Here is a 21,723-nt window from a genome sequence, read left to right as displayed (position 1 = left end):
CCAGTAAGCAGAAGACATGCCAACTAAAAGGTAAAGTGACCACTATTAATGTATTAATGTTATTAATATTACAAATTATGCTCCTGTAACACAGACACACACACACTCACTCTCTCTCTCTCTCTCTCTCTCTCTCTCTCTCTCTCTCTCTCTCTCTCTCTCTCTCTCTCTCTCATATATATATATATATATATATATATATATATATATATATATATATATATATATATATATATATATATATATATATATATACACACACACACATATATATATATACACACACACATACATACATACATACATTCATACTTCCTACCCCTGCTTCATTTGCAATCTCTAGGGACCCATTGTGTTATTGTTAATGTCCATATGTTATCTGTCATTCTCCTTATATTTCTCCCATATCCATTTTTATTTCTTATAGTTAGAATATCCTATACTTTAGTTTGCCCTTGTATCCATATTGCTCTTTTTCGGTCTCTTAGTGTTAACCCATCATTATTCTTTCTATAGCCCTTCGAGTTGTAACTAGCTTAAGTTCCAAGGCTTTAGTAAGGCTCCAAATTTCTGATGCACAGTTTTATACTGGTAGGACCATCTTTTTAAATACTTTAATTTTCAAAGAAAGTATCATTTTACTTTTCACAATCTCATTTTGTTTACCAAAAGTTCTCTATCCCATGCTTATCCTTTTTTTAATTTTGGTCTCATGTCTCATTGTCCCATATATGTATAAATATTAACCATCTAAAGGTTTGTCCATAACCATTATTTATTGTTTGCATTTTCATTGAACATTATATTAGTTTTACTCACATTCATTTTCTGTGCTACATTTCTGCTTTCCCTATTCAAATCTATCATTTTTTTGCAATTCCTCATAAACAAATACCACATAAAGATAAATTTTCACTGAATTAAACTGTGTTATCTGCAAATCTTAAGCTGTGAATGTATTCCCCATTAATGTTTATTTGTACATTTTCCCAATCTAAATTATTGAAAACTACTACAGTACTAGGCATGGTGTGAATAATTTAGGAAAGATGCAGTCTCTATGTCTTACTCCTTTCTCAATAGGAATTTTCTTACTATCATTATGTACTTTTATGATTGCTGTACTGCCTGTTAAGATATTTTTAATTGTTCTTACATAAGGTTCATATATTTCATGTCTTTGATGGTCTTTCATTATTGCTGAACTTTTGACAGAATCAAAAGCTTTCTCTTAGTTTATAAATGCAATACATGGTGGTTTTTCATATTCTGTTAATTTTTCCATTATTTGGTTAATTATATGGTTATGGACAGTTTTTGGAAGGTTCAAGTAGAGAAAAGTCAGAAGTGAATTAAGTCTTATGATAATTGGACCACAATACATATAGGAATGTTTATATGTAGCAAGAAGCAGAAATCCAGAACTTTTAGCTAAATTATGCAAAAGTGGTCTTATGGAGCAGTGCTCCCATTTCACTAAAGGGATTAAAGTGCCTTTGCAGCTTCCCTTAAAACCCTTTGCTCGACCCATCTTTTTGCCTTCCGCTTTGTTCCCTCCATCTTGAGTGTCTGACCTCTTTCAACTTTTACTTCATTGTGCAACTGTGAGGTTTTCTTCCACTTCCAGTGCTGAATGTCCTCCTCATCCTCTGTGTTCAAGCTCAAGGCCTTACATTATCCATCTATTCGTTATCAAAAAATAAAAATAAATTGTTGTGTTCATTACTACTACACTGTGTATTGGCATGCAATTTATATCCAGTATGGGCTATAGGTAAAGAAAAAAGCCTTAGATATCAGATATCACAAATCAATCTTATGCTTAATTAGAATTTTAAGATGACTATTTTTTACTTTAAATTACTATCTGCATTAAACAAGCTATTTTTTAAGAGTAAGTGGTGATGTCACTGCAGATGCAAATTGAATCATGATCTTGAACTGTTAATCATGTAATGAACAACATTGAGAACTTAAGATTCAGCAAAGTTACTTTTCAGTATGGAAAAAAATATTTTCTTAAGTTTTTGCTAGATTTTATTACATTAATAAACGCTAAATTTCATGCCGGTAGTAAATGAGTTAGGCAACCAACATGTAGGGAAAGATTTAAATTTAGACCAATTCTTGTGCAATAGGAAGACAATAAAACTTGAGCGACCTTCATTGTGTTGACACAAATATGATTTACATATTAGCAAATGCAAGATATGGAGGATAGGAACAGAGTTTGTTATTAAGGATTGTGATGATTAAGCAGATCATTTTGATATATCTTTTATTAACTACTGTAATTATTCTCTGCTATTCATGTACAATTAATTACACACAGTGTTTACAAGGAGTTCACAATGACTAAAGAATGAGTATCACAGGGTAAAATAAAGCAAACCTGAAGTCTGAAAAGCACCATTTTTTTTCTGAAAAATAGGAATGTCAACACTACCTAGAACCAAATGTGTCTGCAGGCCTCGACAAAACTGTATAACAATCATCATGATTTCTTTGAAGTACAATTACACATACACATATGATAAAAAGTGATAGATTACTTATATGGATATCTGAAACTCGCCAATCTAACACCTTTTCCAGCTAGTTTGAGACTTTCTGATGTATTGTACTGTACAATATAAACGGATTTAGATTTGTATTCACATTCATTAACCATGCTCTAAGTATATCTAAGACATAACTATTTGTACCTTTACTAGGAATACTGTATAAGAATTATTTTGTTCTTATATGAATACAAACCATTGCCCTTAAATAAGGGTATGATTTTAGCAAAGTTGGAAACTCATCTGTTAAAATATAAAACGAGGTGGCGAGGATGCCGCTCCCCCTGCCACCCCCACTGTGTAGCTACTTTGACCAAAGCTGCCTAACAGTATGAACATACTCCCATTGTGACCAAAATTGGCTGTTTTCATCCTTTTTTACTTTCTCTTTTCAGATTGTAATTTGATTGCTGTTATAAGAGAAACTACATGCAGGCATGCAGTCCTTTCCTGGTGTCTCTAGCTGTAAGTAGGATCAATGTGGCTCCCTATTCTTTATACCATTCTTGCTGTGTTCAGGACTGCATGTGGTCATCCTCCTCTGAGGAGTGTAGGAAGTGACAGTCTTTGCAGTGGCTGGGGTACAGCAAGAGGACGAAGAAGTGAAATAAAGATTCTTTACCTTTGGGGTCTTCCTCAAAATTAAAGAAATCTGCTGGACCTCCCTTTGGTACTCAAGTTTCTTAACCTTCTCCGTATCACTCCTCTGGTAGTGTTACAAAGAAGGATGATGACTCCAACCTACCTTTGGGACACAGAGAAGCAGGTAGTCTCCTTCCTCCATGTGGTGAGCCCTACATTGTATTTCCAGATGACGCTGCTGCTAAGGACGGTACTCCTGCAGGCCTTGGCAACATCTAGGAATAAGTCTTTTTTTGCTGTTCTGGCTTCCCCTGCGGAGGAAGCCATTGATGTGGCTCCCTCTGTCCAGCCCCAGACTCTTGAAGTTGCATTTGATCTAGTGTTCATCTAACGTAACTCAGTCACCTCCAGCAAAGGACTATTTGATAATGTCTTTTGAGTAAGGTAAGGAAGTGCCCCAGATCTCCCTATCTTCCTAGCCCGATTCCTTCGACTTAATCTTCTATGGTGGAGTCTCTTGGTACTGCCCACCTGCATGCCTCCAAAGGGGAAAAGGAGAGTACCTTCAACTTTCTTAGTCCCCTACAATGAGGCATGACAAGGGCACCTCCAGCTTCCCCAGGAGATCAACTTCACAAGCTGCAAAAAGGCATATCCTCACCTCATCTGACAATGAATCTTCTGAGACTTCCTATCGCCGAGGACGAAAGAGATCTTCCGAACTCTACGAAGGACATCTCGCACGCTCCTCTGGTCATGAGCACAGACCTGTTAGGGCACACTCATCTATTCACACACACTCCTGTAAGCGAGCGCCCATTTGTTCATGAGCATGTATTCTCATGCTAGGTTTTAATCCCAGATCCCGAGCTCTCATCTTTTCACACTCAACTGTTCGCTTGTGCTTTTTTGTTAGTAAAAGCTCACCTGTTCCATAACTATCCATTGTTAGCACCCACTCACCTGTTCACTCACTCTTTTGTTAAATAGTGTTCACCTGTTCACTTCCACTTACTGTATCTGTTGGGGAGAAAATGCACTTCACCTGTTCACTTGCAGTTATCTGTTGACATATAAGCCCACTCATCTGTTTGCATATGCTCTTCTGTTAGCAATCACTTTTCTGTTTGTGCGCACTCATCTATTACATCATGCTCACCTGTTTGTAAGCTTTCAGCTGTTAGCACGCACTCCTGTTAGCACATGATCTGTTTGGGAGGACTCCGTTTGCACAATTTATCTTGATAATTACGCAATCGATCTCTTTCTAGCGTGCGTATCATTCATGGGTAAAAGCACCCTTATGCTTCCCTCCTCCTGTGTGAGAGTGCACATTCACCAAAAAAGAGACAGAGATGCTAGAGTGAGTGATCACTACACACAAGCTCCCTGTACAAGGAGCTGTGATAGAGGGGAGAGCCACATAAGACACAACAAACAAGTTCTTCATGAACTCACACACCGAAGGATTTGTCCTCTCGTCAAGAGAGGACAAACACAAGGTCTCCATAAGTTCATTGTAGGGAATCCTTAGCTGCTGAGGGCAAACAGCCAGATGACAGCTCGGTTTACAGGTCTATCTGACATGCCCATGTGAGCCCTTCAGAGGTACAGGCATTCACTCTTACTCAAAGTTGGCATGGGAAAGAAGGGCACCTTCAAGGCTGTAAAGGATAGCCCAATAGAAACTGCATCTATGTCATCAAAGTACCATCCAGGGTTGGCATTGGAACCTCATTGACATCCTTCAGACCATGTTAACCCCTCCACTCCCCTCTTGAAGGTAGAAGAATCCTTGAATACTATTGTCCAATCAGCACCCGATTCAGGTACCAAGGAAGAGAACCCCGAGACCAAATCTACGTTCTGAAAGTATTTTCCCTCATCAGATAGGTCAGTGCATTGGGAGAGGCAATAAGAGGTGGGAAGACATCAATTGATTGACTATTCAGGTCACTACAAGGCTCTAGGCCCACCCTGGATTTTCACTGGCCAGAACTAGCCAGAAAAGCACTAGATAGTGTCTATACACAGATCTCCGGCTGGAGCAACTTGTTGCGTGCGAGCCACTCCATAAGACTTTACCTCCACAATATACCAGCAAAGGAAATTTCATGTCCCAGAAGAGGTAATTTCCTTCACATCTACTGGTAGATGCAACCATCACAGTTCTGACTCTGGGAAAGTCAGTTGGGAGATTATGAATACAGCCCATAAAATTTTTGGTATCCAAATCTGCCAGTATAGAAGCTACTACCATGGCAAGCCTCCAGGCAATCTTCTGGTTGGACCACTGGTCAGGAACATTGGCTTACTTAGCTTCATCTGAGGATCAGACATATCCTAAGAATAAGTTCATAGAATAGGTTCTGTTGGGGACGAAATCAGTCTACCAGTGGATCAACTGGGTTCTCAAACAGGGAGGCTGTAACACCTAACTTCACGAGAGTTACGACACCAGGAAGCAGTCACTGAGAAATGCTTCGAGCAGTCAGAGCTAAGCTCCCCGCCCCCAACAAAGTACAGTAGATGGAATGGTGGAAAAGTGAGGGAAGACAACCCATGATTCCCTTTCCCACTGAGCTGTCACTCTCAAGAAATTGGGCACCTCGGGGCCCCTGAAAGTGAAGACATCAACTCTATTCTTCAGCCTTGAAGAAGTCATCCACAACTTCCAGAGCTAGTTCCACTACTCAGCTGATCCCTCCTCTTGAGGATCTGCAGACTCCTTCTAGCCCTTTCAATCCCATTTTGGACAGCCTAGACGGCAAAGGGGCAAGAGAGGAACCAGAGAACAATAGGGAAGTCAGTCCCCTACCGCTATTGCCACTAGTGGGGTAGGATGCCTGTTGACCCTCTGGGCAATATAGCAATATCTCAAGGCAGATGATCGGACAGTAAATGTCCTCATAGTCGGACTCCGACTATATGGTGGTCGTATCACCTGCCCTCGGCAAAGGACCTTGCCCTTCAATTAAAAGTGAAGAAAATACTGGACAAAAGTGTACTACAGGTAGTACAGCACGGATCTCTAGGCTTTTACAGTCTCCTGTTCTTCGTGGAAAAATCAAGTGAGGGCTGGAGATCGGTCATCAACCTCTCCATCCCAAGCAAGAGACTCATATTTCTGGATACCAGTTCAGGGGCCTTCCAGGAAGTTCCTCCGCTCTGTCGTAAGAGGGAATGTCTTTCAGTTCAAAGTCTTGTGCTTTGGATCGTCAACCGACTCCAAAATGTTCACGCAAGGTTCACTCCTTTTTCCATAATCTGGGGATTGTGGTAAATCTGGAGAAATCGGGTCTTGTGCCCAAGCAGAGGACTTGGGGATGCTGATAGACACAAAGGTAGCGATTTTTCCCCATCCAAAAAGTGTCGACACACTCAGAAGTCTAGTGCAACCTTTCCTGTGCCAGCAACAACTTTCGGCTCAACAGTGGCAACAGCTACTGGGACATCTCGTCTATAGAAAATCTTGTGCCACACGGGCGTCTTCATCAGCTGTCCCTTCAGTGGTGTCTGAATAGACACGGGTCAGCAGCCAACAATCCTTATCATTATCTAGTTTTTGTAGAACAGGATGTAGGGGATGACCTAGACTGGTAGCATGCCCCCCAGAATTGGTAGTTTACAAATGCATCAAAGAATGCTGTTTAACAGCACCTCTGCAATTTGGCAAAGCAGGCACGTGCATGGTCACTAGACAATGCAATGGAGCTGTCAGTAAGACTCATCCAGGCAAGAAGAATGTAATCCCTTATAAGCTCAGTCACCAGGAACAACTGGTCAGAGGAGAGAGGTCCCTTCATCCTCAAGTGGGGAAGATCTTTTTGATTTTGATAGGTTTTCCAGCAATAGAAATAACTCTAGATCAGGCAACAGCACTAGAGGATGCTTTTCAACATCCATGGGAAACCTTGACGTATTTACTTTTCTGCCGTTTTACCTGATTTGAAGGGTAGTTAACAGGATAGTCTAGTCTTAACCTCAAAGTAACCTCGGTGGTTCCCAAATGGCCACAAGCAAAATGGTACCCATACCTCATGATGCTCTTGGTCAAGATACTGAGAAAACTACCGAAATGACCTAACCTGTTTTGCCAGCCCCATCGTTGATGACATCCATGTCACTTCACAGGGAGAGAGGAGCTAGCATCTCCTTCAAGTGAAAGCTTATTTGAATGACACATCCATGAGAAACCTTGACGTATTTACTTTTCTGCCGTTTTACCTGATTTGAAGGGTAGTTAACAGGATAGTCTAGTCTTAACCTCAAAGTAACCTCAGTGGCTCCCAAATGGCCACAAGCAAAATGGTACCCATACCTCATGATGCTCTCAGTCAAGATACTGAGAAAACTACCCAAATGACCTAACCTGCTTTGCCAGCCCCATCGTCGATGACATCCATGTCACTTCACAGGGAGAGACTAGCTAGCATCTCCTTCAAGCGAAAGCTTATTTGAATGACACATCCATGAGAAACCTTGACGTATTTACTTTTCTGCCGTTTTACCTGATTTGAAGGGTAGTTAACAGGATAGTCTAGTCTTAACCTCAAAGTAACCTCGGTGGCTCCCAAATGGCAACAAGCAAAATGGTACCCATACCTCATGATGCTCTTGGTCATGATACTGAGAAAACTACCGAAATGACCTAACCTGTTTTGCCAGCCCCATCGTCGATGACATCCATGTCACTTCACAGGGAGAGACTAGCTAGCATCTCCTTCAAGCGAAAGCTTATTTGAATGACACTGCATGAGATATGTCAGATTCGCAAACCCTATATAGCAGTCTACCTGGCAAAGTAGACCATCCCCTACAATAGGTGGCATAAAAGGGTTACTTCTCTGGTCTGAGCCTCTATACAAGTGATAGCAAACTTTCTTGTTTACCTTTGCTGAGAGAAACTTCTCCAAGCCTCATCAGTGAAATGCTATCACTTAGCCTTGAGCCAATTCTTTAGACTGAAGGCCTTGATCCTTCTTCTTCATGGAAATTGTAGATGCACTTGAGGAGCTTCGAACTGTCCTGCACTCCGAGAGAAGTCAAACCACCTGCATTAAACATCACCAGAGTTTTTAGGTCTCTGAAGAATGCCTTGTCGAACCTTTGAAGTAAGCATCAAACAAGTATCTAATGCTTAAAACAGTTTTCATGCTTGCCTTGGCTTCATCAAAGGGATTAGACGAGCTTCACAGCATATCACATCTCGTTAGTCATAATGAGGGATGGAGAAAGGTCTCCTTTCTTTTTCTCCCTGAGTGTGTTGCCAAAACTCAGAACCTGGACATAGACAACCCCTGGCTTGAGATCTTCTCCATCTCTTCAATCAAGGAAGCAACCAACTCAGGCCAGATGATTTACTTCTTTGAACTGTGAGGGTGCTAAGACACCACCTGAAGTAAACTCGGCCCTTCAGACGAGAGCTCTAAAACTTGTTCCTCAGCTACAGGTGTAAACAGATGATCTCCAAGAACATTATATCCTGGCTTTGGGAGACAATAAGCAGCAGGAGGACTAGAACCTGTGCATGCATGCACTCACAAAGTTTAGAGGAATGGGTGCAACACTAGCCTTCAGGAATAACATATAAGTTGGGCAAATCTTGAAGATATGAGTCTGGAAATTCAAGACAACCTTCACAGCCCGCTAGCTGTAGGAATGTACTCACAGGTTCTTTGACTTGTTCTCTGTAGGACCTGTGGTAACTGCTCAGCAGGCTGTGCATTATATCTAGCTCCTCACTGGCCCAAAAGCATATTGTCTAAGATAGCAGCGGCAACATTAGTCTGTTATATGAGTAATAATGTTTAGCCTTTTTCCACTTGTCTTTTCCGTTCATTTGGGTGCAGCACTCAAGCCGTTATTTTGCTGGATTTCACTTTGATACAGATAAGCTACCACACTAAGCAACTTTTCTATTTAATTTAAGATTGAAGTTTTTCCCCCATTCTCCTTGCAAGGGGGAGGATGAGCAGAAATGTAAAAATTCCATCACTTTAAATTTAGCAATACATTTCAGACATCATATCCCAATCAGGATATAGGTTCCTCCATGTATGTCTAACAACAGAAACCTAGCCTATCCTGAAAATTTATTAGGCTGATTCTTGTATCTCCTCAGGGCCAAGTGCCCTGACATCCCAGGATTTTAGACTAGCCAGTTTGGTCATAGGAACTGCCTCCCTCCTAAGGCTAAAGCTCATATTAAAGGAAGAGGGTTAGTATTCATGTAGCAAAGAATCAAAAAAAATTTTAAGTACCGTAATCTGTATATTTCCTAGCTATTATAAACAAACAGTAGTTTGCGTACACTATCCAACTTAGCTGCTCCATAATTCCTAGGTGAAGATCAAAGTGGCTACTCATTTTGTTGATGGGGCGGGAGCTTCCAAGTTACCCACCTGTAACTACTGACACCTCATTATAAATTTTAAACAGCAGTTTCCAGCTTTGCTAACATCATACAACTATTAAATGACTCAGGTTTGTATAGTTAGGAGAAATACAAATTATTTTTCAAAATTTGTGATATTTGATGTCACAACTTTCTCAGGTGAAAGCAAAGTTTATTCTTAAGTTTTAATTAGTTTGTTATGAACAGCTGCCGTTATAACCTTGGCATTGTCATTTTGTTAGACTGCATTATTAAATCATTGGTAGGGGTTCTTGGAAACATTGAAAGACTTCCCAAACCTCCTTAAGTACAATTATGTCAACATTAGATGCAGAGAAGCAGGATACACCACTTATGAGATATTTTAGGAGTCGTCACGGTAAGGCTGAAAGAGTGAGGGAACTGTACTTGTTTTATGTGGACTCAATCTGTCACTTCCAGCACCCTGACCAGAAGTTCCACTGTGAGGTGTTAGTGAAGAAGGGCTGTTATTAGAAACGAGTGTATTATGACCATTTGAAGAGGTGGTGTGTGATGGTGAGTCCAAAGTTGGAGTCAGTGTATGAGAAAGGGGGAGAGATGGGTACAACAGTCCACAAACACAAGTGTCTCCCCCTACTTTAGGGGAATCTCTCAGTGGACATGTTGCTAAGTGACCACCTACCAATGGACGTGGTGATATAGGTGTTGGTGTTAGAGGTGTTGAGGTCAGTGCTGAATGTACTTCATGCTGTCGAAGTTCTCCTGGCCTGAAATAAGGTGATGTTAGGAAACTTGAGTGAGGGCGAGGATAAGGAGCAAAACGGCCTAAAGATGGTGGCTGAGTGGGAGCACTGTATGCTAAGGGAGGAGTTGCTGCACCCACCCCAGCTGCTGCAGCTGCAGCTGCAGCAGCAGCTGCCCATGGTGTTCCTGGAGAGAAAGTTGGTGGCAAATAAGGTGGATAAGCACCAGTTGCTGCAGCTGCATGGATAAGATAAGCAGCTAATGCTGGGTCTGCATAGGGCCACGCTAATGTCATCCTCTGACGTTTGTCCTTCATTCGACGGTTTTGAAACCATACCTGGAATGGTTAAATGAAATCAAAATGAGAAACATTTTTTATTTTGTTGTACATTAATTGTAATTATAATTAGTTACCTGATATTATATATCAGAATTATATCTTAATTTTAGGGGTTGAGGAAAAGTTTTTAACCAAAAGGGAAGAATATATGTAAACTTGTTTAATTTTCCTTTTATTATGTCCAATTTTCAATAAATTTGGAAATAATGTTTGGAGTGATAGTACATCAGTGTATTCATATTAGGACTTAATACAGATGTTACAAGACTGATTTCAGTTTATGGCAACTGGTGTAATTATGCTCTATTAATTTCTAAAACAAGGAAATTGAGAGGAAAAAGAAATCTTTTTATAATGAAAGCTGAAAATTATGTAGAAATGGAATTTCAGACCTTGATCGTAGATTCTGGAAGATTGAGTTCTTGAGCTAATTCACATCGTCTTGGTCGACTGACGTAATTCTCTTTATAAAATTCCTTTTCCAATCGAGCAATCTGTTCCCTGGTAAAAGCTGTGCGATACCTGCGGATCTCGGCTGTTGACTGACCCCCTAGAGGAGACTGGGTGGGAGTTTGTTGTGGTGTTGGCTGTTGCTGTGGTTCACCTGCATTAGCAGGAGTAGGAGATGAAGGACCTCTGACTTTTGTTGGTAAATCACTGTCTTCTGAAATATAAAATAAAACTTAAATTCAGATTTCATTCTCATGTCTGAAGGGCAATATTTAGTCAGAGCAGTATACTATAAAAATACAGTAAAACTTTAGAAAATGGAAAGTTACAGTATTTGGTACCTTTGATAATAAGATACTGAATAAAGTTTGGAAGAAATAAGTACAGCATTTCTTGTTCATGCTAAATAAATACATATATTGTAGCTTTCTTATTTGTTTCAAAATTAAAATTATGTTCGTTATCAAATATTTTATTGTACGGTATTTGCTCTTAAGGAAAGCATCAGCTTTAGATAAGTTCTTGTTTGTTTTAAACAAAAATTAACTATTCATTGCATTAAGCTTATGTTAGATGTTCACGTGTACAGGTATTCTCAACCCAACCAGAGGCCAAGCAATGTCAAATTAGAAAGAGTTAGTTGGCAGGAAGGTTCATACAAAGTGGGATACAGCCCTCCATTCCTTCAGTCAAAGCCTCTTTAGGAAGGGTCGTCAAAAGGCAGGTGTCAGTAGAGCATGATGGAAAAGGTAACCATAAAAGAATTGTAGTTGAAAGTGACTAAATGAAATTAAATCCCTAAGGATTTATTCACGGAGGTAGAAGAAAATTGAATGTCAACCGCTGCGTCATGTCAGCGTGGAAATCTTTTCAGATTTTTGGTAATATATTTCATCATAACGAGATTAGAAAAGTCAAGAGCTTCCATACAGACTATGATTTGTCCTAGAAGGGTTCGATTAAATTGAAAACCTCAACATAAGTGGCCTTCGAAGTTCTTTTGTTCACCAGTGTTGCTTTCAGGCTGATTTGTTTAAAGAATAGGAAAGCTAACTTCAGTTACCAGCAAGACCAAAGCATGTTGACTAAACATTACACGACCATTTGATTGTGAAAGTGTTGGTACAGCAGCACCATGTAACTGAAAATTTTGAATCGATATTGACTATTGCTAACTGCATTTCCCTGCATATTTGTGCTTGATTAGAAATACTATGGCAGTTTTATTTGTATATCAAGGAATAACCTAGTTACAAAACAAAATGCAGTACTGGACACAACTACTGTAAAAATTGTAAGTTAACTGTAATGGGATACAGTACCTTGAAAATCCAAACTATTCTCTAAATGGATTTTATCAATACTTTAGTATAGTAGTAGTAGTAGGTTGGCCAGGGCACCAACTACACATTGAGATACTACCGCGAGAGAGTTATTGGATGCCTTGAATGGCCAGATAGTAATATATTGGATCCCTCTCTCTGGTTATGGCTCTTTTTCTTTGCCTAAAAATACACCAATAGTCTGGCCTATTCTTTACACATTCTTGTGTTTCCTCAAGGGGTTAAATACTGCCATTTAATTATTCAGTGGCTACTTTCCTCTTGGCAAGGGTAGAAGAGACTCTTTAGCTATGGTAAGCAGCTCTTCTAGGAGGACACTCCAAAATCAAACCATTGTTCTCTAATCTTGGGTAGTGCCATAGCCTCTATACCTTGGTCTTCCACTGTCTTGGGTTAGAGTCCTCTTGCTTGAGGATACACTCAGGCACACTATTTTCTTATTTTTCTTCCTCTTGTTTTTTCAAATTTTTATAGTTTATATAGGAAATATTTATTTTAATGTTACTGTTCTTAAAATATTTTATTTTAATTGTTAATTCTCTTGTGGTTTATTTATTTCCTTGTTTCCTTTCCTCACTAAGCTATTTTCCCGATTGGGGCCCGTGGGCTTATAGCATGTTGCTTTTCCAACTAGGGTTGTAGCTTAGCAAGTAATAATAATAATAATAATACCATTATGGCTATAATACAAGATGATAGAAAGGCCTCTTTTGTCTTTGATGGTGATTTCAATGCTCACCTTAGGGAGTGGTTAAATTCTATTTCTACTGATCGCCATGGCTTAAGAGCTTTAGACTTGGCCTCTGAATCAGGCTGTGAGCAAATCATAAGTGAAGCTACTCACAGCTCTGGTAACTGCTTGGACCTCGCATACACTAACTCTCCGGGTGTTATAAGAAGTATGGTTGGTTCTCCAATTGGGACATCTGATCATGCCTTGATTTCATTAGTAATGAAGACTGAGCAGCCTTTCCCTGGTGTATCATACTCATGTAAGATTTATATGAACTCTCAAGCAGACTGGAATGGGATTTTGCATGATCTTTTTGGCTTGAATTGGTCACAATTATATAGTAGTGTTGATCCTGTAGTCCCTTTGAAAGGGAATCTAGTCAACATAATTGATAAGCGTATCCCTTCTCGTGTGCTAAGATACAGAGTGAAGGACAAACCCTAGTTCAATGATGATTGTAGATAGGCTTATTTGGAGAAGCAGGGGTCCTATCCTCTTTGGAAGGATAACAGATCAGATTTGACCTGGAATAACTATACTCAGCTTAGAGCTTTTGCTCAGAGAGTTTATGCTTCAATGAAAAGGAATACAATTTAACCATAAAAGAAACCCTTTCTGGTAAAACCCAGGAACATAAATGGTGGATTACCCTTAAATCTGCACTCTTTGGTGGAGATTCAACAGTCCCACCTTTATTTAAACCAGATGGCTCAGTCACTAACTGTTCAAAGGAAAAGGCAACCCTTTTGGCTGATGTGTTTGACTGTAAACAGCGTAATGAGAAACTTGATCTTCCTCATTCTTGTTTTCCTAAGGCTAAACTAACTAGTTAAGCTTTTCGATCTCGTGAAATTAAAGCTCTGTTGATGGACCGTCATGCTTATGGAGGTGTAGACCCAAATGGTATTAGTCCTTTGTGTTTTATGAAGACTGCAGGTTTCTTAGCTCCAAAGTTATCTCTTATATTGCGCAAGTTAGCAAGAAGAAGAACTTTCAGCACTAGTTGGTGAATGAGTAATGTTACTCCACTATGTAAATGTGTTTGTGGTAGCTCAAGTTCAACTGATTTCCGACCAATTTCCATAACTCCCATATTATCTAAAGTTTTTGAACGTCTTTCGGCAAAATGTCTTCATCGTTTTGCTGAAAGTAATCATCTGTTCCATAGTTTGCAATATGGTTTTCGTAAAGACCTTGAAGAATGTGAGGCCTCTCTTACAATCTCCAATGTTGTACAGAATTCCCTTGATTGTAGTCAGGAAGTTCGTATAATTGGCCTTGATTTTAGTGCTGCCTTTGTCTGTGTTAATCATGAGACCCTTGTTTTCAAACTCAAACAGTTAAGAGTGGGTGGGTCGTTTCTTAGCATCATTATTGAATTTTTAAGTAATAGATCTCAAAGAGTTGTTGTTGATGGGTGTTCCTCAGGGTAGTTCACTTTCCCTTTCCCTACACATGCACCAAATAGTTTGGCTTATTCTTTACAGCTTCTCTTCTGGCCTCATACACCTAACAACACTGAGATTACCAAGCAAACTACTGCACTGTAATTGTTCAGTGGCCACTTTCCTCTTGGTAAGGATAGAAGACACCCCTTGGCTATGGTAAGCAGCTCTTCGAGGAGAAGGACACTTCAAAATCAAACCATTGTTTTCTTGTCTTGGGCAGTGCCATAGCCTCTGTATCATGGTCTTCCAGTGTCTTGGGTTAGGGTTTTCTTGCTTGAGGGTACACTCTGGCACACTGTTCCATCTATTTCTCTTCCTATTGTTTTGTTAATGTTTTTTATAATTTGTATAGAAAATATTTATTTCAATGTTGTTACTGTTCTTAAAATATTGTATTTCAATTGTTAATTACTTCTCTCATTTCCTTGTTTCCTTTCCTCACTTGGCTATTTTCCCTGTTGGAGCCCCTGGGCTTGTAGCATCCTGCTTTTCCAACTAAGATTTTAGCTTAGCAAGTAATAATAATAATATTAATAATGATAATAATAATAATGATAGTGTTCTTGGGCCATCACTTTTCATACTATATACACATAACATGTGGTTGCTAAATCCCTCAATAGAGATCTAGCAAAAATTAGAGCATGGTGTAAATTATTAGGCATGCAGTTGAATACTAACAAAAATGTAAAGTATGATTGTAAGTAGATCAAGGACATTGGCTCCTCAACATCCAGATCTCAGCTTTCATAATGTTTCTTTAAATCTGTATGACTTTTAAAATTCTAGGTGTGATACGACAGTAAATTTACTTTTGAGAAATTCATTAGGTCTATGTCTTCTTCAATTGCACAAAAAATTGGCTTATTGAGTAAGTCTTTTAAGATTTTCAGTGATCAATCTATTCTGAAGAAGTGTTTTAATCCTTTCATTCTACCTTGTTTCGAGTTTTGTTCTCCTGTCTGGTCTTCAGCTGCTGATTCTCATCTTAATTTGTTGGGAAGGAACTTTGGTGTATTGAATTTTTTATTCCTGATCTAGATATTAATCTCTGGCGCTGTTTTTCAATTAGTTTGTTATGCATGTTGCATAAGATTTTCCATAATTCTGATCATCCTTTACATTCATATCTTCCTGGACGGTACCATCCTGTTCATAATACTAGGCATGCAGTTAATTCTAATAATCAGGCCTTCTCCATCATGAGGATCAATACTACACAGTATTCTAGAAGTTTTATTCTGGCTGTGACCAAGTTGTGGAATGATCCTCCTAATCGGATAGTTGAATCGGTAGAACTTCAAAAGTTCAAACTTGCAGCAAATGTTATGTTGAACAGGGTGACATATGGTTTTTTAAAATGTATATTGGAAATATCTGTTTTGATGTTTGTTTTTAAAATACTTTATTAATGGTCAATTATTTCTCATATCATTTATTTATTTCCTTATTTCCTTTCCTCACTGGGCTATTTTTTTCCTGTTGGAGCCCTTGGGATTATAGCATCTTGCATTTCCAACTAGAGTTGTAGCTTAGCTAACAATAATAATAATAATAATAATAATAGTACTCTGTATCAAGTGTACGTATGAAACAGATTCCTCAAATGAACGACTGTTATTTATTATCTTCAGAGAGAATTGAAATCTGTGTTGACCTCTTATATAGAAGTCAAAGTTGATCTTTTCAGCCACTAAAAATGTATTTTTTTATGAAAATTTCTAAACAGGGAAAATCCCAGAAAATATTAATATAAACTAAGGGGTAATAATACTTCATGTCCTAAAGGTATAAAATCGATATAGGGTTCAAAATGAAAAATTTCCATAATTTTGTAATGTCTGTTAAATGCAAAGAACGGGAAGGGTATGAAGTGATTTTCACGTCCAGGAATTAAGTTTAAGATTAAGCTTTTCACTTGACAAAGAAACCCTGTAGGGGTTTAGTGCTATCAGTATTTTAGCAGCGTTCCTTCAGCCCCTAACTGCGCTCGTTCCTTAGACTGCTATTATACTACTGTTCCAGTTGCCTTTCTTCCATATTGCTATGAGTGTGGTGTCAAATGAAAAAAAAAATTGAAAAAGGGATCAAGTAAATAATTATGAGCTATTTAAAGACCATTAGAATTACAGTAACTTTTTATATACGAAATAAAGTACTGTAAGACAAAAGGCTTCAAATAATTTGTCAGAATCTTTATGTTGTCCTATTGAATTTATTCTTTGGCATTTCCATTACAGTAAAATTCAGATTTGTCAAATAGGGCCTTTCTTCCCAGCTACGGTACAGAAGTGGTCCCATTGCTGAGCCGTATACCCCTTCCACTTTGCCTCTTTCCAAATTTCTTTCTCTCCTCTTGCTATCCAACCTCTAATTTTAACTTCATGGTGGCCCAGCATAATCACCCCCTCCCCCAGTTGCACCAGAGCACTGAATGGCCTATTTCCCAGGTTTGGACCAGATGGTTAAAATTCACAGAAATTGAATAAAATAAAACCAAATTTACAAATCCAATCCAATCCTACCATCTATCATTGCTGTTAGCGTACCTTTCGCAATATACATTTCAAGTATTGTTAAGCTTTTGAAAGCGTCTCTTCGACCCCTAGCTACACTCAGTTTTTAGCTTTCTGCTTGCCTCTCTTCCTGATTCCTTTCATCCTTGCTGTCTAACCTCTCTACTCTGATTTCATAAGGCAACTGTGGCTCTTTGGTACTGAATGGCCTCCCAGTCCCCAATACTGGGCCATGGGACCCAAATTCATTAGTCCATGAATCCTCCCATCTACTGGAGGGGCTTATCTTAATGATGTTCAATAAGTATTATTTATTATGATAGTTGTGTAAATAAAGATATAGTCATCCAGTGAAATAACCCGAAGGGTGACAAATTATTTATGCTGAAGATGCACATGCAGTGCACCTCAGTATTACTTGAGGTCTTTGCATCATCCCTTCGGCCTTTGCTGCACTTGCTTTATATCCAACTTCACCTCTGTCCCTGCTTCCTTTCTTCAATCTACTTGTTCAGCTTTTAAATTGTTTTACCTCACAGTGCAATTCTACAGTTTTACCCTAGATGTACTTGGATGGGCCCATAAGTCTCAGCGCAAGGTTATATAGCCCAAATCCATAAATCCAGACCAATCCAATCATCCATTGTAATTATGCTAATAAAATATCATAATTTGATTTACCCACCAAAGACTGTTATGCAGTGAGATAATGTAATCAAGCCATGAAGCAACCAATCCTTTATTGTTATAGGCTATCGAAAAGCTCAATAAAAAACATTAGGCTACATTCGAAAACATGTTCAGCAAAAAAAGCTTGAGGTGTTTGTGATTTCAGCTGTGTGGTGTAGAAGGAACATAAAATTTAAAGAAAGGTAGTCTTTAAGACTAGCAGCTCTTCACTGCTCAATATTCATTACTGTGAACAGTATAATATACCAATACTAAACAATTCTTCTTCACCCAAGGGGTTAACTACTGCAATGTAATTGCTCATTGGCTACTTTCCTCTTGGTAAGGGTAAAAGAAACTCCTTAGCTATGGTAAGGAGCTCTTCTAGAAGAAGGGCACTCCAAAGTCAAACCATTGATCTCTAATCTTGGGTAGTGCCATAGCCTTTATGCCATGGTCTTCCACTGTCTCTTTGGTTAGAGTTTTCTTGCTTGAGGGTACACTCAGGCACACTATTGTATCTAATTTCCCTTCCTCTCTTTTTTGTTAAAGTCTTTGTAGTTTATTTAGGATATTCTTATTTTAATGTTGTTACTGTTCTTAAAATAATTTATTTTTCCTTGTTTCCATTCCTCACTGGGCTATTTTCCCTGTTGGAGCCCCTGGCATTATAATATCCTGCTTTTCCAACTAGGGTTGTGGCTTAGCAAGTAATAATAATAATAAAAATACCACAGTATATGTCTGGTACTTATCATCATTAATGCATTAATTATTTACCCCTTTGAGTAATGTGTATATTATTTAACAACCTCTATAGTTTCATTATGCCCAGACACTCGACTTGACGTGACCCTTAAATCCCTTCTGTTTTTCTCTTTAGTCCTTATGCTCTTCACTCAAGTCCTTGGTTATAGCTTACCCACCCTCTAGTCACATATACCCAACTCCAACCCCAACCCCTCCCAATAACATATGGGGTCGGGGTTAATCCCCACAAGATTTAAAACCAAGACAGTTAGTTTTCCTAAGCTCAGTCCAACACCACTTAGCGGCGTATAAGTTATTCTCACAGGTGATCGGGCCAATTACAGCCAGATTTAAAGAAGTATACAAGCATCTGTCAAACGCCTCTTCTCCCCGTCTTAAAACGGCCTCTAGGAGATGTCGCATCCCTATGAATTTATGGCGTCAACCCTGTAGGTGAGAGAATGAAGATAGCCCCTCCCCCTCCTCTCTCTCTCTCTCTCTCTCTCTCTCTCTCTCTCTCTCTCTCTCTCTCTCTCTCTCTCTCTCTCTCTCTCTCTCTCTCTCTCTCTCTCATACTAAGTATTTCTGGAGATTTTAGTATATTAACTGTCTTGACATCAATAAAATAATGGTGTGTGAATTATTAAACATTACTGAGATTTACGAAAAGAAAAAAAACTGAGAATAAAATAACATTTCTTGAATACTAATTTTATCTCATATCGTCTCTGTAAGCAATCATGCCCCACCAAACATAAAGTATAATTTAAAAAATAACACTTCAGAGAAAGTCCAAAGAAATAAAACTTTTACCCTGATAATGAAACGTGACTACTTGTTGATATTGGTTGGTTTTCTGCCGTCTTCATCAACACCAACGCTAATTGTGTTCAGGAGTACATTAAGAGAAAGGGAGATGGGCCCTCCCACCTGTCCTGTCAAATATCGCACTCGCCAGACTTATAAAACCAACTCTGGCACTCCCTGAAAGCTCATTTCTCTTGGTTGTTTTGCCCGATAATCGCCCTTAGTGAGCGAATTGAAGCTGTTTATAATTGCTTATCGGTCATTATCAAAGTGTGGCAAATTATTCACGCTGTGGGATGACAATTCGTCTCTTCACAAGAGAGGCGTTGAAGATGCAATGCAATAAAGCCATCATTGAAAGAATTAGCAGAAGATAAAAGAAGAGATAAGACATAAAAAGGGAAAGTGAATAGATATTACGTTGCAAAGGACGCCGGGGAGCTATCAAATTCCCGCCGACCACTTAAGATACCAGAGAAGACTCCGGCCATTATGTGCTACTTATTACAATGGGATTAGACATCAGTGGAGCCTCGGTGCTAACTATTCTGATTTTACGGCCGTCGTGTGTGTTAGTGAGGGAACGAGGAAAAAACGCTGAAAAACTAGGAAATTCCACCGTAGAAGAGTCTCTTTTAGTGTACGAGAATCGATTCGGTTGTTTACATTGATATTTCAGGCTATTTTTCTCCTGCTCTTCCTGCTGTGGCTACGAAAGAAGTCGGAGTTTGTTGCGATAGCAGATGGATGGTGTTGTCATCGAGGATGCCAACATTTTGTGCATTTTAGATTCGTTAGATGCTCATAAATGCAGAATGTTTTTAGCTGTTAAATCACGTAAGATGTAATCAACAGATGCTAAACAAGGAGAAATTAAAAAAGATCATATGTTGATTCAATCCAAATAGCAAGACATTGATGAAAAAAAAAATAAAGAAATAGATTAGCTAAATTCAAAGGAGTTTCATCAACATATCGAAGTGGCAATTGGCAGAAAGGAACAAACCAAGTCTTTGCTGTCCAAATGTTCCTCGAATCAATAATGATTGGAAGGACGCGAGGGCACTTCTGATCACCTCTTGAGCAGTCCAAATTAAATGTTACCTTAGATAAGAACAGAAGGGTGGCAGTCATAAAGGGGAAATGGTATATGTCTGGAGGAGAGAAGAGAGGTAATGACGTAACATAACCTTATTATTTCTTACTCTGTTTCTTATTACTCGCCATCATGTCCGCTATTTCATGATGTATTTTATCAGTTCTTGAGATTTACTTCAGATCTATAGTCACCTACAAATAGGATGAGGATATATTTTTTTTTATATTGTTTCATATTATAAATTCTTTGTTTCGGTTTTTATTACATTAGAGTATAATATTTACAGTATTTGAACACGCGTTTTATTCTACTAGGAATAACTAAAGCTTAGCTTTGGACGAATTAACGTTTCCCGCTATTTTATTTTTTTCAACGATATTTCTTATACTTTTAAAAATTACTACTGAATTGGTTGTAAGTTATTTCCATATAGGGAATTCGATGTTGATAATAGGTCTTGGTGGTGTAATATGTTACAAAATATATATGTATAGCCTACACACACACATACAGAGACGCGTGCGTCTATGTGTGTGTATGGATGTATATATATCAAGTAATTAAAAGGATAAAGACAAATTTAAAAAGCTCACATTTAAGCTGTATTTATATTTCAATTTCCTTTGTAATTTCTTTTTAACATTTCTTTACTGTGAACCTTCATATTCTACCTTGCCATTTTTATACTCATGACAAACAGACAGATAGACATAGAAACAGTGTGAATTCTGCTTTGTACATTTGATTGTTATATTTGACATCTCAATGTCCACGTTAATGTAACACCCAGAAGTTAGTTGTCGGTGTCTGTATGTGCGTGTAAAACAGCACACGTACGTACAAACCAGAGATCAGAGTTATTTCTGCGTGATATCGCATAAGTTTTAAAATTCATACACTTTTAAACATTTCAAAATTGATTTGACTGAAAGGTTATTTGTTTTCACTTGAGGGAAATCTTTTTTAATGCCATCATTGACTTGTCTATTAAGCAAAACAAATAAATGGTGGGCTAATCTGATTACTCGGTAGAGGCTGGACTGAGCCTTGTCTAGCCCATCTCACGTCTACTAATTTTGAGGACCCCTTGTGAAATTGAATCCCAAGAAAGTGTTAAGAGTCCTCCCATTAAAGTGTCGCTTAGTGTCTGTTATAATGGAATCTGCCCATTAGCTTCAGCGTCAATTAAATCTCCCATAATGCATATAATATTGGAATTCCTTAGCAAAACGAATGGAGGAGCCCCGGGAGAGCCTCCTTAATTGACTGTTTATAAACAAATCTTAAGAGAGGTTCACGAGT

The 21,723-nt window shown here is 38.6% G+C and overlaps 1 protein-coding gene across 1 annotated transcript in view; it reads right to left on the bottom strand.

Annotated features, from left to right (window-relative positions):
• Positions 1–9,904: 9,904 nt before the first annotated feature.
• LOC137653419 (segmentation protein even-skipped-like) overlaps positions 9,905–21,723 on the bottom strand; it is a 51,800-nt gene continuing 39,981 nt past the window's right edge. Inside the window, exons 3-4 of the mRNA XM_068386788.1 lie at positions 10,999–11,270; positions 9,905–10,603 (exon numbers count right to left, since the gene is read on the bottom strand). Of these exons, the coding sequence (XP_068242889.1) occupies positions 9,905–10,603; positions 10,999–11,270 (971 nt within the window). The remainder of the gene's footprint in view (positions 10,604–10,998; positions 11,271–21,723) is intronic.

The sequence above is a fragment of the Palaemon carinicauda genome, chromosome 14, assembly GCF_036898095.1.
Source record: "Palaemon carinicauda isolate YSFRI2023 chromosome 14, ASM3689809v2, whole genome shotgun sequence".
NCBI lineage: Eukaryota > Metazoa > Arthropoda > Malacostraca > Decapoda > Palaemonidae > Palaemon > Palaemon carinicauda.
The sequence above is the reverse complement of the archived record's forward strand: the minus strand, read 5'-3'. Positions and strand labels throughout refer to the sequence as shown.